Source organism: Panthera leo, chromosome E1 (genome assembly GCF_018350215.1).
Source record: "Panthera leo isolate Ple1 chromosome E1, P.leo_Ple1_pat1.1, whole genome shotgun sequence".
Taxonomy (NCBI): domain Eukaryota; kingdom Metazoa; phylum Chordata; class Mammalia; order Carnivora; family Felidae; genus Panthera; species Panthera leo.
Genome location: NC_056692.1, coordinates 37,540,204 through 37,557,196, shown reverse-complemented (window position 1 = coordinate 37,557,196; position 16,993 = coordinate 37,540,204). Strand labels below are relative to the sequence as shown.

The window sequence follows — 16,993 nt, the reverse complement described above, 5'->3', positions numbered from 1 at the left end:
GTCAAGTCCAGCCTGCGGCCTGGTTTTGTGTGGCCCTGGAGCTAAGAACGGTTTTCACGTGTTTAAAGGACTGAAGAAAAAGAAGGAGGAGGGGGAGGAGACCGCGTGGTAACCAGCACCTAAAACATCTGCTACCTGGTCCTTTACAGAGAAGGTGAGTCGACTGTTGGCAAACCTTCAGGGTCCACCCCTTCGCCCAGGCCATTCCCTCGGCCCGGAATGCCCTCGCCCGGCTTTCACCGGCGTTTAGTGAACTCTACTCATCCTCAAGGCCCCCAAACTATTGCCAGCGAGCCTCTGCCTCAAGGCTCCCTAGCCACGACTGCACCTGTCAGGCCTCAGTCGGGGGGATGCCCATCCCCGGGCCTGGCCCGCAAGGACAGGTCCCGTCTCACCCGTCTTCGTGCCCCGGCCCGCTGCCAGGCACACTGCAGGGTACAAGGAACACGACAGACACACACGCCGCCTCGGCCCCTCCCCGCCTCCACAGACTCCCCGGCTGCACCCACCTCATCCTGTAGGTTGATGTCCCCGGGCCCACGGTTGAGCTGCTCCTGTAGGCTGGACACCACTGCATTGTTACCAGGCACTCGGTAAATGCCCGTGGACTCCAGACCCCGTGCCTCCACGATGCGACAGCACGCAGCCACGATCAAGGGGACCCGCTGGGGACAGGCAGGGCAGACGTGTTAGGAAGGTAAAAGGCAGGATTCCCCACCGGTGAGCCAGAAGAGGGGGGAAGGCCAAGACAGGAGCAGTGCACGGCCAGAGCTGCTGCCCGGGGGCCCCATGCAGGGGAACAAAAGGCCCTCACCGTCTCCGGGCACCAGAGCCTCACCACGGTGGGCACGGGAGCACTGACTGGAGGGCGGGGATTCCGGGCTCTGCCTCAGTTCTGCTGTTCCCTCCCTGGGCTCTGCCCCCCGACAACCCCCACAACCGCGGTGTCTCTAAGATGAGGCGGAGAGCTGGTTCCAAAGTCCCTCACAGCTCTGACCCTCTGTGCCTTGGTCTGCCCCCTTCTCTGCCTGCCCTGGAGTACGGCGGGGGCTCACCTGGTTCTCTATGGCTGGTTGGCACTCCTCCAGACGGACCCCAAACGCCCTAGGAGCTGCCTTCTTGTTCTTCTTGATGATGTTGATGCCCCATGGGGTTTTGGGAGTGGTAGCACTGTCATCTGGGGTCGGAGAAGGCAGACAAAGTCAGGGTGAGCGGGGGGCGGGGGCGGCCGGGGAGGGGCAGCAGCCACGCTTGGTCACACCCACCCACCCATGTTTGGACATGTGGGGACTCCATCAGAAAGGCAACTGGAATGCTGAGGGCTGATGGGAAATTATATCCTGAGAGAAGGCCTCAGAGATGAGGGGGTTTATTCCTGAGGAGTCAGCCCTCGGAGGAAAGTAAGGACTTCTATATGGCCTCGAGGGCTAAAACAACAAGGTGGGGGTGGCAGATTCTGATACAACCAAAGAAAGAACTTTCTAATAGTCGAAAGTGTATAAAGAGGGAAAAGGCCACCTCCAGAGAGGATGAGCCTCCTGCTCCTGAAGGGACACAGGCAGGGACTTGGAGAACACCCAGCTGGGATGTCACGGAGGGAAATCAGGTTCCAGGCCCTTCCAGCCCTGAGACTCTGAAAGCCCCTAGACCCTCACAGGCATACACACACAGGCTGACATACCAGGATAATCCTGGCACACACCCAACCCAACACATGTGCGCGCGCACACACACACACACACACAAGCCCTTGGCTCCCATGTAGACCCACAGAACTGACCCCCACCCTCCCACATGTGCACACACACATACTGCCCCCTTAGCAGCCACCTTCCTACCCTTGCTCCCTGCAGACTGGTCCTGAGTCCTGAAGCCACGTGCGGTACTCTGTTTGAGGAACTCAGACTTGAGGCCCCCCAGGCCACGAGAGACTTTGGGGGAGGAGTCAGCTTTGGGCCCAGAGCTATGGCTGTGTAGGAAAAGGAGGAGAGGAAAAGTCTTCATCTGGGGTCACCCAACATGCCACCTGCCCCAGCCTCCTACCACTTTAGACCTCCCCTCCAGCCCTGACGAATCCCTCCTTGTCCTGGGGACTGGAGGCTCTGCCTACCCACCCACCCACCCCCACCCCCGTAGAGGGTGATTCAGAGGCTGCCTCGGGCCCGGAGGTGGGCCAGGAAGATGACCTCTGTCTGGAGTGCCCCCCGCCTCATGGTCAAGACTATTCATGAGAGCTGGACCTCACCTTACTTTGCGATAATCATTAAGCTTCTTGCTGATCAGAGCTTGGTTGGCACAGCCGGGGTCCTGGAGGAAAGGAAAGAGAAAGCAGACCCCCTCAGTGCCCACAGCCAGCCAACTCAGGCCTCATCCCTGACCCCTGCCTCGGCTTCGCCAGCTGGAGGGCTCACACCCTGGAGCGAGAAAGACCAGGGCTGGACTCCCGAGCACCCCCTCACCAGCTGTGTGACCTAGGTAATCCACTGGCCTCTCTGAGCCTCAGCCTCCTCCACAGTAACAAAGAAGATAACATGGCAACCTCAGGGGTGGGCTGCAGAATTGTGCATGTAGCACTCATCACATTCCTGGCCAGGCACAGAGGAGATGCCCCTAGGACTGGCAGCCCTGGCAATAAGGGAAGTCACGTGGGACCCCCTGACTGTACCCTGCTGGGGACAGCCCAGCCAGGCCCCCCAGAACAGGGGCCACACATTCCAGGTACCTTCCTCCCTACAGTAAGGAAAGACAATGTCCTGAGGGGAGCAGAGCCTGGTTCAGCCAAAGGATGTGTCTCTTGTCAGTAAGAGGGTCTGTGGCCCAGAGGCCAGGTGCTGGCACCCCTCTCCCCCTGGCCCACCATCCTCATGGCAGAGACCAGCCCCCGAGCTCAGGACCCCCACAGAGCTGTGTGCACGTGAGCAAAGGCACTTCGGTGCAGGCCCCTGCTGGAGGGGGGCGGGCAAGTGAAACGGAAACGTCAGCCCCGGCTCTGGGTGTGCAGCTGCAGCTGCCCAAGAGGGGGCGCCATTGAGAAACTACCCTGAAATCCCTGCCAAAGCCTTTGGCTCAACCAGTGCAGCTTGCTGCCAAAGGCCAATCCTCTTGGCCTCCTCCCAAGGTCAATGTGTTGGTGCCCTGCTGACAGGCCAGCCCTGTCAGAAGGGCAAGCCACGGTTCTGGCACAGGGGCACCGCATTCTGTAATTCACTCCATAAGAAACCCCGGCTTTCTGAAGCAAGACCTAAGGTTGGCCGGGAGCTGACCTCTCTGTGCCACAGCCTGCCCAAGGCAGTAATAATAATGATAATAACGATAATAATTCGTGCCCTCCCTATAGTTATTAGTGTTCCTGCCGGCCAGGGAGCACTGAGGGTGCCGAGGGCTCCGGGAGCCGCTGTCTGAATTTTCTCTTTATGCCAAAGCCCAGGCACGTCGGGCTGCAGGGGGTACCCCCTGTTGGCCCATTTTATGGAGGAGGGAACTGAGGCTCAGAGCGGTGAAGCGAGGTCCGCGGCAGGGGAGGGGCGGCCCTGGGGCCTCCCTGCACCCCCCCCCCCCACTCCGCCCCGCCCCACCCCAGCCCTGGTAGGCGGCCGGGCCCTCACCTCGCCCTCGGCCCTGCTGTTCTCTCGGATCGCTCTGATCCAGCCCAGCATGTCATCCCGGTCCTCAGCCTGAAAGAGATATTCACAGAAGTCAGCGGTGGTCAGCCGGAACACGTGCCTCCTCTTGGTCTCGCTGTAGGAGATGTCCACCAGGCAGGAGCCGATGCAGACGGGCGCCGCCTCGTCCTCACCTGCGACGGCCGCCGCCGCCCCCGCCGCCGCCGCCGGCCCGGGCTCCCGCCGCTCCTTGCTCAGCAAGAGGGAGCGCGCCCGCAGCGCGGCGTAGACCCGCTTCCACTGGCGCAGGCCGCCGCCCGCTTTCTGCAGGGAGACACGGAGGGGGGAGGGGGGGGAGAGACACGGGAAGGGGGAGGGTGTGAGAGGCGGGGCCTGCCCTCCCCGCCCCCACAGCGCGAGGGGGCCCCGGGGAGCTGCAGGCGGCCACAGCAGTGGGGACCCCGCCCCACGGCCAGGAGCCCCCTGCCCCACCCTCCTGCCCAGCCCCTTACCTGCCTGGACACCCCTACCCACCGTTCTCAGTCCCCCAACCTTCCTTTAAACACCAGCATCTTTAAACACTAGCATCCGACTTCGGCTCAGGTCGTGATCTCACAGCTGGTGAGGCCCTCGTCAGATCCTCTGTCTCCCTCTCTCTGTGCTCCTCCCCTGTCCAGTTCTCTCTCGCACTCTCAAAAATCAATCCACCAATCAATCAATACTAGCATCAACGGGGCACCTGGGGGGCTCAGTTAGTTAAAGCCTCCGACTTCGGCTCAGGTCATGATCTCGCAGTTCGTGAGTTCAAGCCCAGCGTCAGGCTCTGTACCGACAGCTTGCTCAGAGCCTGGAGGCTGCTCCAGATTCTGTCTCCCTTTCTCTCTGCCCCTCCCCCGCTCACACTCTGTCTCTGTCTCTCTCAAAAATAAACATTAAAAAAAAAAATACTAGCATCAACAGCATCTGGCATCAGCAATGCCCCCACAGCAGCAGCGAGGCCCCCACCCAGCCTAGCCCACCTTACATAAAATCCTCGTAAAGCCGTTCCTAAGTCCACACACTGCCCCCTGCGCAGCAAACTGATCAAGAATTCCCCACCGCACCTGCTCTCCCAGCTTGTCTGCCCCTCGTTCAAGACTCTACTCTGTATCCTGGTCTCAGAGGCCACTCATAAGGTCACTCTGGCCCCTCGTGCTGCCGAAGCAGCTTCTCCGTCCGGCCTGGCCTTTCCCTTAGCCTCTCTGAGGCACGTTACCAGCCTGCAGCTCCTTCCTTCTCCAAGCCCTCTCTTGGCATCCGGGACCCCGTGGTTCCTGGTTTTCCTCCTCATTCCACTGGCTCCTTCTCAGTCTCCTCCATTGGTTTTCTCCCCCCACCCGAGCCCCCCACAACATGCTCTCATCAGCGGTTCTCCACTGGAGCGAATGGTCCCCAGAGGACATTTATCTGGACATATTTTCAGTCGTCACACCTGGAGACGTGCTATGGCATCTAGTGGGTAGAGGCCAAGGGTGCTGCTAAACACGCCCCGATGGCCAAGACAGCCCCCCACAACAAAGAATCATGGGGCCCCACATGACTCTAGAGCGGAGGCTAAGCCCCTGCCCTACAGGAGGGGGAGCTCCAGAACTTTGTCCTGGGCTCCCCTTTCCCTGAATGTCTCTCCTGTGATGTCACCCACACCTGTGGCTTTAAATCCCATCTGTCTACTGATGGGGATTCCCAAAGGTATCCCTGGTCCAGCATCCTCCCCCGGCCCCCGCCCCCAGCCACAGTCCTGCACCTCCCACTGCCTACTCAGTGTCCCCATGTGCATGTCTCATAGGCACTCCACGGGGTACTTGATTTTTGTCACCAAACTTATTCCTCCACAGCCCTCCCCAACTTCTCCAGCTCAACACATCCACCCAGTTGCCCAGAAAACTAGGACTTGCCCTTGACTCCCCCCCCGCCTTCCTCACCCTTGACATCCAACCCATCAGGAAGTCATACCTGTGCTGCTTCCAAAACACCACCGGTCTCTACCGTTTCCCAATATCTACCACCTTGTCTATACCACCAGTACCTCTTACCTGGACAACGACACAAACCTCCCCAGTCCCCACCCTCATCTCCTGCAATCCACTCTCCACCCCACAGCTGTCACCATGTTTGTTTGTTTTTTTTCCAACGTTTTTTATTTATTTTTGGGACAGAGAGAGACAGAGCATGAACGGGGGAGGGGCAGAGAGAGAGGGAGACACAGAATCGGAAACAGGCTCCAGGCTCTGAGCCATCAGCCCAGAGCTCGACGTGGGGCTCGAACTCACGGACCGCGAGATCGCGACCTGGCTGAAGTCGGACGCTTAACCGACTGCGCCACCCGGGCGCCCCATGTTTTTTTTTTTTTTTAAGTAATCTCTGTGCCAACGTGGGGCTCAAACTCACGACCCTGAGATCCAGTGTCACACTACCCACTGAGTCAGACAGTCGCCCTGCAGCCACCATTTTAAAATGTAAGCGAGATGGTGTCTCTCCCCTGCTTAGCACTCCCTGGTAGCTTCCCACCGCCACTGGAATCAAACCCAAGAACTTTCATGATGTGTCTCTCCCCCTCCAAACTCAGCTTCTCCACCGACTTCTTTCTCGCTGTGTCAAGACACAGGGGCCCTTCTCTAGTGAACAAGCCAACCCTTTCCTTTCTTGGGGCCTTCGTTCTTTCTTGCTGTCCCTTCTGGCCAGAGCCCCTTCCCTCACTTCTCCATGTGGCCTCCCTCTTGTCCTTTAGATCTGAGATCAAATGTCACAAACGTCACTTCCTCAGTGAGGACTTCGCTGACCATTTTTTCTTTCTTTTTTAAAAAAAAAACCTTTATTTATTTATTTTGAGGCAGAGGGTGGGGGGGGTGGGGGGAGTGGAGAGCGTGCATGAGTCGGGGAGGGGCAGAGAGAGAATCCCAAGCAGGCTCCACACCGCCGGCACAGAGCCCAACAAGGGGATCGAATTCACGAACCGTGAGATCATGGCCTGAGCTGAAATCAAGAATCAGACGCTCAACGGACTGAGCCACCCGGGAGTCCCCACTGACCATTTTTTTAATAAAGGCAGCTCCCTGCTACCTCCAGAATTAAAGGCAATTCACATCACCCTGTTCATTTTCCCTGAGTGCTTACTGTAACCTCCGCTTAATGCTGGTTGCAGATTTCTCCAGTGAATGGGAAGCTCCTGGGGGCCAGGAACTGGTCTGTCCTCTCACATCCTTAGCCAAGAGCCTACAGCCTCCACAGGCATAGGGTAAGTGCTCATCAATATTTATTGAATAAATGAATTAATTAATTAATCATCCTCGGAGCACCCTGAGGGCAGAGGCTCTCCCCCATCAAGCCCAGGGCTCCTTTCCTTGCACCGGTGGCCTACCTACCACTCATCCAACAGGGGCCTCTGCCCTCAGAACGAGCCAGATGAGGAAACTCTGTGGCTGGCGGGTAACACGGCCACATCTGACCATGAGCCCTGGCCACCACCACAGACCTGCTGGACCCAGACAGGATTGTCAGAGCAGGAAATGACATGACCCTCCAGGGGAATTTGTTTTCATGTTCATATTTTTATTTTGAGAGAGAGAGAGAGAGCAGGCGTGCAAGTGGGGAGAGGCAGAGAGAAAGGGAGAGAGAATCCCAAGCAGGCTCCAAGCTCAGCACAAAGCCCGACTCGGGGCTCGATCTCACGACCATGAGATTGTGACCTGAGCCGAAATCAAGAGTCAGATGCTTAACTCACTGAGCCACCCAGGCGCCCCTCCAAGGGAATTTCTTACGTCAGAGTGAGGGGGGGTGACAAGGTGACCCTTTTTTTTTTTTAATTTTTTTTTAATGTTTATTTATTTTTGAGACAGAGAGAGACAGGGCATGAACAGGGGAGGGGCAGAGAGAGAGGGAGACACAGAATCTGAAACGGGCTCCAGGCTCTGAGCTGTCAGCACAGAGCCCGACGCGGGGCTCGAACTCACGGACTGTGAGATCATGACCTGAGCCGAAGTCGGACGCTTAACCGACTGAGCCACCCAGGAGCCCCAACAAGGTGACCCTTTGAGACCGAACCAACTAGGTGACCTTGGACAAGTCAAGCCCCCTCCCTTGGCATCAGTGTTCCCTACTGGTAAACGAAAGGTGAACTAGCCAGTTCCCAAGGTTACATCCTGCTCAAATGGTAGGTCTGTGACTGCAGGGACCTGTCACACCTACCTCCCTCTGCCCGACAGTGAATGGTCTCTGAAAGAGCCTGGGGGCTGGGTGGGGGTTACCCGGGAGAGGCTAGACTTGCCAGAGCGGACAACATCCGGCTGGACATCAGTTCCCTGGACAGACTAAGGGCTCGAAGCTGACTTAATGACCCCTCTCCTAACTCCCAGGCCACAGCACCGAGGGGACAAGTGAAATCGGGTCCTGGCCAAGCCAGGAGTGGAAGCCCCTGTCCTCCAGTACCGGTCAGTGAGCAGGAAGGGTCCAGTTCCCGTCCCTGCCTGGGAGACACTGTGGTGCGGCTGCCTGGGGCCATCCAGAGCTGGGAGATGGGCCACCTCGCAGGCCGGAGTCCGCAGTTCTCCCCTGGCCCTCAGAGGAGCTCAAACTTGGGGCTGGAAGGGTTCATCTCCCCTTCCTCAGCTCACACAGCTGGCCCCTGCTGCCCTCCTAGGCAACCCCTCCTGCCATCTTGCTGGCTTTCCTCTTTGGTCTGCTCTCCCCACTTCCTCTCAAGGTGCAGCCAGTCTCTCGCCTTCTCCCTCAGTGCTCCCACACCTGTGGCTACAAGTGCACACCCTGATAGACTCCCTCCCGGGTGCCACAGCCCTAGAGCCTCAGAACCCAGGACACCCCCACCGGGGCATGACCCAGGGCCCTTGGACTCCACAAGTCCCCAAAGGAACCCTTGGCTTCCACTCACCAACCTGCCCCTCCAGTGCCCTGTGGCTCAGGGGAAGGCCCCATCGCCCCCGCAGCCATCATCTGCCTCCTCCACCCTCCCTCACCTCCCAGCCATCAGCAAGCCAAACCCATCGGTCCCTCAGTGACTCTAAATTGTCCCTTCCCCTCCGCCCCATGCCACGACCTTAGAGCCCCCGCCCTGGCTCACCTGGACAGCGGCAATGGCATTGTCACCTCCTATCACAGATGTGACCCTTGCCTCCTGGGCTTACACACCTCCCATCCCCACCTAAACCCCTGCAAAGGCTTGCCCTGGGTGATGAAGTCCCGAAGCAGGCACCTGACTCCCCACCTCGGCTTCTACCTCTCACCTGGCTCGCGGCCACCCAGCACGCCCTCTGTTCCTTTCTCCCAGACCATCCAGGAGGGCATCTCCACTGTCAGAGCACTTCCCACCCCCTCCCTGTTCTGTGGATTCTCACACACCCTTCATGTCACAGCCTCCCCGACACCTTCCCCCAACCCCGCCTAGGCTGGGGTCACCTACTGCGTGCCATTCGGCTCAGCTCTCCAGTCCTGACAGTCGTGGGCTGGCAACTATTATGCACCGGGTGCTTCCTCTGCTTGTCCTGAGCCCCAGCGGGGTGGGATGGCCTGCCTCCCACACCACTAAATACCCAGAACCTCGACCGAGAATCGGGAGCATGGCAGGCACTCGGTCATTATCGTGGACTGGATGAGGGCACAGATGGATGCCAGCTCCACCTGGCCCATACATCTCACTTCACCTCCCTCCAGCCCGGGATGTAGAATGACACTGTCCCCATGTTACAGATCAGAAGAGTGAGGTACAGAGGTTAAAGGGCTTGCCCAAAACCATATGCTGGATAAGTGGCTGGGCAGGAGCTCCAAGTCTGTCTGACTTCAAAGCTTACATTCCCTCCAGGTACAAGACCCCAAGAAGGCGGGGTGGAAAATTCAAATAATAGCAGAGGACTAGCAGCTCCCCGTGCCAGGCACTGGGTGCACTTTTGCTGAGATCATCTCGTTTAATCCTCAGCAACAGGTGTATATGCTAGGGGTTGTTGTTAGCTCTATTTACAGACGAGGAAACTGAGTCATAGGCGGGTGAGTCACCCAAGCTTTCCCCGGGCAATTCATGATGCAGGCAAGGGCCAAGCCCAGGTCGATGCTAACCGCTCCGCTCAGCTTCGCCCGGGCCGCGTCGCCTCCGTGGACCCAGGGCCCCGGCCTCCTCGCTCTGGGATCCTGTTTGTCTCCCCCTGCCACCTGCATGCCCAGCCGTCGCTGTGGTCGCCCTTAATTGGTCCTCCTGCCTCCAGCCGGCCCCAGCTGGGGCCCCTCTCTAATTCATTCCCCAGGAAGCCAAATGAAAGAGACCCCAGGGGCTTCGGTGGCTCTTAGGATAAAGACTAAAAGCTTTGCTGGCCCCGCAAGGCCCCGAAAAGGCTAACGTCTGCCTTCTTTTGGGGTCTCAGCTCCTCCGAAAGAATCACCCTGGCCTTGTTCCCTCATTTTCCGTGAGCCCCCAGTGACCCTTTCTGGGGCCATCAGCCAACCAAGGATCACTGTGGGATGGTTCTGTCAGAATTCCAGGCACAGTTTGACCAGATCCCTCCCACAGCAGCAGAGACGACCTCTCTGGTTAACCCCTCTTGTTCGTGAGTTCTTTATGCCCCCCAGGAAGTTCTTCCTAACATCTAACCTCTACCCCTCAGGCTACAGCCTCAGCTGGTTCCCTCTGGCTCCAGAGGCAGTGGGGCAGGTATAAAAGCCGGAGAGTTCTGCCGGAGACAGCGTCCATCCATCTCCACCTCAGGCTGCCAACCACCTTACCTTCCCCTTCTTGGTGAGGACCTGCTTATAATACAACCAGCCTTCTCTCCTGATATCGCTGAAGGTTGCGTCCGAGAGGTCAGAGGTTGAGTGTCGCTTAGAAGGAACATCAGCATCTTCGGAAGTACCCCAGCTATCCAAGGACTGCAGGGACACAACGGAGGGCAACTTAGGGGGGCTCCCACGGTGCCAGCATGCCAGAAGGCCCATGGACCTCGCACAGCCACACGGGCCTGGTGGATGCCTGGGCCACGCTCTGCTGTGCTGTGTGGCCTCACAGGCCCCGCTTGCCCTCTCTGAACCACCGCGCTGAGGTCATGGGACGTATGTATGTGCCGAGGAAGCCAGAAAGGAAGAAAGGCTATGACCTGCCGACCACATGTCTCACCACGCGAGAAAAGCCAATCTGGTACCTCCTTTAATTTTATGGACTTGAAGCAACTAAGGAAACAAAGGAAGTGATTGTGACAACACGGAGTTAAATAAACAGAGGAAGTGGAAACATCAACAAAGGCTGAGTTAGTGGAGCATGTAGTCATGTCCACAAGGAGTTAAACAGAGGAAGTGATAGTGTCAACACGACTCCAGCAACAGAAGTGACAGGTCAAGGGAGAGTTAAGTAAGCAGAGGAAGCGATAAGGAATAAGCCAGGTGACAATATCCTCAAGGTGTTAAATGAACCAAAGATACCGAGGGTTTGAAATCAAGTGGCTTTTCTAGTCTAGCCGTAATCACGAAGAGTTAAGGCCATTTCAGAACTGACCCCACGTCTCCCCAGGGTCTGAGCCTGGAAACTCCAGCCTGTCCATCACTCTCAGTCCTGTGTCCCCTCCTTTCCAATGTCCCCCCTCCCCTGAAGACACCACACAAATACTGCCCCAGGCCACCCTGTGCAGGCAGTTTTGGGTACCCACAGGGAGCAAGCAAACGAAACGAAATCCCTGCCCTCACAGAGCTTACATTCTATCTGGGAGACAAGCAAGAGAGGGGACAGATGCATAAACTGTATCACATGAGAAGTGCTAAGGAGAAAATAGGCATCACATGTCAGGGGTGAAGGCTAAAATCTCAGAAAAGGTGGAGATAAACCCGAAGAAAGTAAAAGGTGAGGGGCGCCTGGGTGGCTCAGTCGGTGAAGCATCCGACTTCGGCTCAGGTCATGATCTCACGGTTTGTGAGTTCGAGCCTCACGTCGGGCTCTGTGCTGACAGTTCAGAGCCTGGAGCCTGCTTCGGATTCTGTGACTCCCTCTCTCTCTGCCCCTCCCCCGCTTATGCTCTGTCCCTCTCTGTCTCTTAAAAATAAATAAATGTAAAAAATTAAAATTAAAAAAAAAAAGGAATTAAAAGGTGAGTCACGTGGCTGTGGAGGGGAGTGTGTGGAAAGGGCATTCTAAGTGGGGGAACGATACGGACCAAGGCCTTGGGTGGGTGGAGGGTGCGGGTGTCTTTAAGTGATGACACAGCCCATATAGCTGACACCAGGGGATCGCCTACAGGGTTGGGGGGGTGGGGGAGGGACACAGGAGCCAGAGTAGACCACTTCCCGCCCTGGGAGCCAGAGGCCTAGAAACCCACCCCAAGACGGGGCTCCGCAGCCGAGGCATCGGTCCCTCCCCAGCTCCCCTGACACCCTCGCCCGCACACGCTCACCACTCACCCCATCGGTGAAGAAGCTTCGCAGCATCCGCAGGCTGGGTACTCGGTTTGGCAGGCGCCTGGCGAGTGAGAACTGAGTGTGAGGGAGGTAGGAAGCACAGCTAGGACTTCTCCTCAAATCCCAAGGCTCAGAAGCCTTCCAGGGAGGAAGCTCATTGCCTGGGGGGCACAGAGGACACCAGGGCCGAGAGCCCCGTCCCAGCCCAGTCAGGGTGGCCGTGATGGCCACACGCTGTCCTCACCTCAGAGCCCTGCCCTCTTCCCGGAAGGTGTTGAGCCCATCGTCACAGGACTTGGAGCGCTCTGTGGTGATGGCCAGCAGGTAGGAGGAGCGGCGGCCGGCCTTGAGGCTACCTGCAAAGCCACCCACAGGGTCAGCAGGAGGGCCAGGGCTTCCCTGGAGCCCTCCTGTCTGGGCAGGGCCAGGAGGTGACCACCCACGGGGCCCCTGGAGTAGCAGAAGCTGGCAAGAAGAGGCCATACATCAGGCAGCAAGCCCAGCAGAGACCCCTGAGGACCAGGCAGCCAGGGAAAGGACGGGGCAAGGGCTTCAGGGAGCACTCACTGCAGTCCTGGGAGTAATGGCGGCCAAGAGCAAAGGTGAAGGTTGGGGAGGATGGGCTGGTGCCCAGGACGGGGGCTGAGTTCATGGCGCTGGAGACCACAGCGGAGGCAGGGACATGCTTGGCTTGGAGGTCAATGCTGGGGCTGGTGGGTTCATCTGCAAGCAGAGGGGAGTGGTGGATAAAGGTGGCAGAAAGCTAAACCCGCCTGCCCCCCGCCCCCAGCCTCGCGTCCTGGCCCAGACCACGTGCCCAAGGCTCAGGTCCTCCGAGGCCCTGCTGGCAATACGCCCGTGGCCAAGGGCCCCCCATCCCCAGACTGTGAGCATGGAGGCTCCGCCCCTGCCTCCTCCTTCACACCCAGGCCTGAGGTTGAGCCACCCTCCCTGGACTGGGCTCCTGAGAGCTTCGGACTATCTCCCCCACCAGACCGGGGGTCTCTTGAGGATAAGGACTGTCTCCTCCGTCAGTTGGGGGCTCCCTGAGGGCAGGCGCTACGTTTCCCCCTCACACTGGGAAATTACTGACGCTGTGTCTGCCCACTCTGACCGAAAGCTGACCGGGGGAGGCCAGGGCTGGGTCTGGCCTGGCCTCTTCTCCCTCACTCCCATGACCACCATAGGGTGAGCTCACCCTGCTCAGTTCCAGGTACTGTCTCTCCACTTCTGGTCCCAGTCTCATGATCTTGTATCTGGTCTTTATCTCAAGCCCCTAGACCCAGCCCAGCCTATCCTGCACCCTCATAGACACAGTCAGCAAACCTTAAACCTTTTCCTGCCCCACTCTCATTCCCGATGTAGGGGTGAGGCACAATCCTCTAGGCAGACCAGAAACCTGGGAACCACCCTGTCTCTCCTCTCTCTTGCCTCTCCCTTATCCAACATCTGTTCCACAGGCAGCAAACTCTCAGTGTCCCCTCTGTTCTCAGGATAACGTCCCTAACTCCCCAGAGACTGACACAGCCCCTCTGGACCCTTTCTGGCGACCTCGAAAGGCACCCTCCTCTCTCACGTCAGGGTTCTTGGCATATTCTATTCTCTCCCTTTACGTTCTCCCCCTAACTCTTTCTCATCCTTCAAATCTTAGCCCTAATCTCCTTCCTCTAAGATTCTCTCCTTGGCTACCACGCCCCAGTCTGGACCATGTCACCCTTCTCTGTCTCCTAGAGTCCCCTGTACTCCCATCACACACACACACACACACACACACACACACACACACACACCATGGGGCTGTTCTTGTCCGATCATCTGTCCGGCTGCTGGACCACACGCTCCAGAAGAGCTTGAAGCCTAGCACGGTGCCTGACACAAATATTTGTTGGATAAATGGATGGGTGGAGGGTGGGTGGAAGGAACAAAAAGTAAAAGGAACAAAGGAAGGATAGAAGAAAGCAAGGGTGGAAGGAAGGATGAAAAGAAAGAATGATGGAAGACGAGAAGGAAGAATGAATGAACAAAGGGAGGAAGAAGAAAGGGAGGAGGAAAAGAAGAGAAGTGATGGATGGGTGGGCGGACGGGTGGATGAAGGATGAAAGGAAGGAGGGAGGGAGGAAAGAAAGACGGCTGGGGGAGAAATGAATGAAAGGAAGGGTGACAGGATGCAGGAGAGAACAAAAGGACGGATGGGTGGACAGACAGACAGACAGACAGAGAAATCGGCACTCAACCCAGAGTTTTGCCCATGGTTGACAGGTGGGTGGGGTAAAACAGGGCACAGACGACCCAGTCTCCCAAGACAGTCACCTCTACTGTCACTCACCAATGAAGGGGATAGAAGCCAGAGAGTCTTCAGTAGTGGCCAAAGGGGCCACCTTCCTGCCCAGGCGTTCCACTCGCCCACTGGACTCTGGCTCTGGGGACTCTTCACCAAACCCAAGGTTCATCTGTCTTGCGGAGGGCAGCTGGACCTTCCGGCCCGTGGGAGGCTTTTGCCTCAGGACCACCTCGTCGCGGCGATCCTCGGTGGTGGGCTCCAGAGCCCGGGTGCTGGGTTCTGGGCGCACAACCCTGGGTGGTTCGGAGGCCTCCAGCGGGAACGATGCAGGGGACTGAGCCAAGTTGAAGGTGGGTAGCCCCCCAAAGGGTGAGTCCCGGAAGGAGAGTGCGTGCAAGAGGCCAGTCCGGCGCTGGAATGATGGGCTGTAGCTCCGGTACCCGATGTAGCCGATGTCATCCAGGCCTTGCAGACCAGGCGGGGGTGGGGCCTGGGGCGCAGGAAGGTCCCTGGGTGGGCAGGCAGGGGTGCGGGCAGACGGACGCTGGGAAGCCCAGCCACAGCGCTCGAAACGGGGTGACACCAGTGCTCCTGGACCCAGCGCCTCGGCTGAGCGGGTGGCCCGGCTCAAGTAGTCGTCTGAGCGAGCTCGGTGCCAGCCCTCCTGACCCAACTGGCTCAAGGCACCCTGGGAGGTGGAGCAGGGCCATGGGCGGTGGGCAGTCACATCCTCCAACCGGTCCTGGGAGGCACTGCGGGCCCGGGGGGGCATGGCAGGACACCGTCTCTCCCCCGCCCTGCGGGGTACCTGGTTTGACAGCCAGTGTGACAAAGCCTGCTGGCACTCCAGTCTGCTGGGGGGCACCCGGCTGCCAGGCTCAGGGAAGGCACGGGGCGTCCGGGGCTCCGAGGGGAGGCGGGGGAAGGCACCAGGGCTGGGGCGGGGCTGGCTCATCCCCAAGGAAGAGTTGTCCAGATGGGTACGGGTGGCAGAAGGGACGCGGGGCCCCGGGTCACTCCAGGCAGCAGGACTCCGGGGGTCACTGGGCAGTGCTGAGAGGGGCTCAGGCACCATAGTGGCCCAGGTAGAGACCCGGGCTGGTGGGGCGTAAGTCTTGCGAGGGTAGCAGATCGGAGGCGGCTCTGGGATACTCCGGGCCTCTCCAGAATACGGCTCGTTCCCCTTCAGGTAGGCATCCTGGGAGTAGGCCTGGCCGGGGACACAGAGGCAGGTGAGCAGGGCTGGACAAGTCCCACAGGGCGGAGTTACATCAGCCCTGGGAGATCAGGACCCTAGAGAAGTGGACTGAAGGAAAGGACCAAGCGGCAGGGGGGCCCTGAGTGGGTGGGAGCCGGAAGGCATGCTCCAAAGAGAGTCGGGGGGAGGGAGGGAGAGAACAAAGAAATTAGAGGCCTTTGAGAGTCACACACACACACACACACACACACACACACACACACACACACAGACACACACTCTCTCACTCTCTGTCTCTCTCTCTCTCTCTCTCCCTCTCTCACTAGAGAAACAGCCAGGATTTCTCTAAGACTTATGACAAGGACTGCCTGTAGCCACAAACATTCCAACATCTGTTTTCTGGGGTCCTCCCCCATGCTGGCCTCAGCCGCCTCCCTGCTGCCTTACATCCAACAGTGCCCACAGCCCTCCGGGCTGGGCTGGGAAAACCCACCAGAGACCAGTCAAGGTGGCAGAAGACAGAGACGGCAGCTGACCAAGGGGTGTGTCCATGGCGGGGTGGGCTGGGGGTGGGCGGGGGCTGGGAAAGCCCCGCCGTCCTTCCGTCCCCTGGACGGGGAGCCAGGGCCTGGCTCCTAGGCCTCCAGAGTGAAGAGAAACTTGCCCACCTCTTGCTCCCTCTGGGCCAGGCTTGGGGGAGGGGCCGGACCGTCTAAGGGGCCTCAGGCCACCTTCTGCCACCCCAGGCCTGGAATCTGGCACTGGGAGCCGAGGCTGACGCTGCATTGCTGAGGAGTGACAGGGCCGGTGCCCAGGCCCAGCCAAAAAAGGAGGCAGCCCCTAGGGACAGAGGCCTTGTGGCCCTGGCCTAGCCTGGCCCTTGATGGGTGCCCAGGGGCGTCTCTCAGGGTGAAGTATCAAAGGGTGGGAGAGTGAAACACAATACACACATACACACACACGCTCCCACGCGCACGCGCATGTGCGTGCCACACCACAAGGAGATACTGGAAAATACACACCCAAAGAGACACACACAGAGCGAAACACAATGAGACACATATAAACTACACCTCCAGTCCCAGGCACACACATCATGTGATGAGGACAAGTTAGACCACACCCCCCGTACTCACACTCAGCCCCCTTCGGACCCACACACCCAGCCGGGGGACACTCACATACCTCTCCCTCCTGCCATCCTGCCGGCTCCCCAGGCTCCCCGCATCACCACGGCGGCGGCGGAGGCGCTGGCGACAGCATCGTGGCCAGCCTCCGCCTTCCCTGGCCGGGGGGTGAACCCCCACTGACCACTGTGCTGGCCCCACCTCTGTCCCCCACCCCCAGTCTGCCCTCCCAGCGGCTGCCCTCGGCCCCCCACCGTCTCTCTCTCTCTCTCTCTCTCTCTCTCTCTCTCTCTCAGCAGCGGCTGGCTGGCGGGAGGAGGAGGGAGGGGAAGATGGGTGTGGAGGGGCCTCGCCGCGTCGGCGGTGG

General features: G+C 58.8%; 1 protein-coding gene across 1 annotated transcript in view; it reads right to left on the bottom strand.

Moving 5' to 3' along the window:
* Positions 1-16,993, bottom strand: part of ARHGAP23 (Rho GTPase activating protein 23) — a 71,913-nt gene that overhangs the window by 23,837 nt on the left and 31,083 nt on the right. Inside the window, exons 7-16 of the mRNA XM_042915242.1 lie at positions 14,347-15,511; positions 12,588-12,743; positions 12,265-12,376; positions 12,024-12,081; positions 10,365-10,508; positions 3,606-3,926; positions 2,246-2,307; positions 1,839-1,969; positions 1,056-1,177; positions 510-665 (exon numbers count right to left, since the gene is read on the bottom strand). Of these exons, the coding sequence (XP_042771176.1) occupies positions 510-665; positions 1,056-1,177; positions 1,839-1,969; positions 2,246-2,307; positions 3,606-3,926; positions 10,365-10,508; positions 12,024-12,081; positions 12,265-12,376; positions 12,588-12,743; positions 14,347-15,511 (2,427 nt within the window). The remainder of the gene's footprint in view (positions 1-509; positions 666-1,055; positions 1,178-1,838; positions 1,970-2,245; positions 2,308-3,605; positions 3,927-10,364; positions 10,509-12,023; positions 12,082-12,264; positions 12,377-12,587; positions 12,744-14,346; positions 15,512-16,993) is intronic.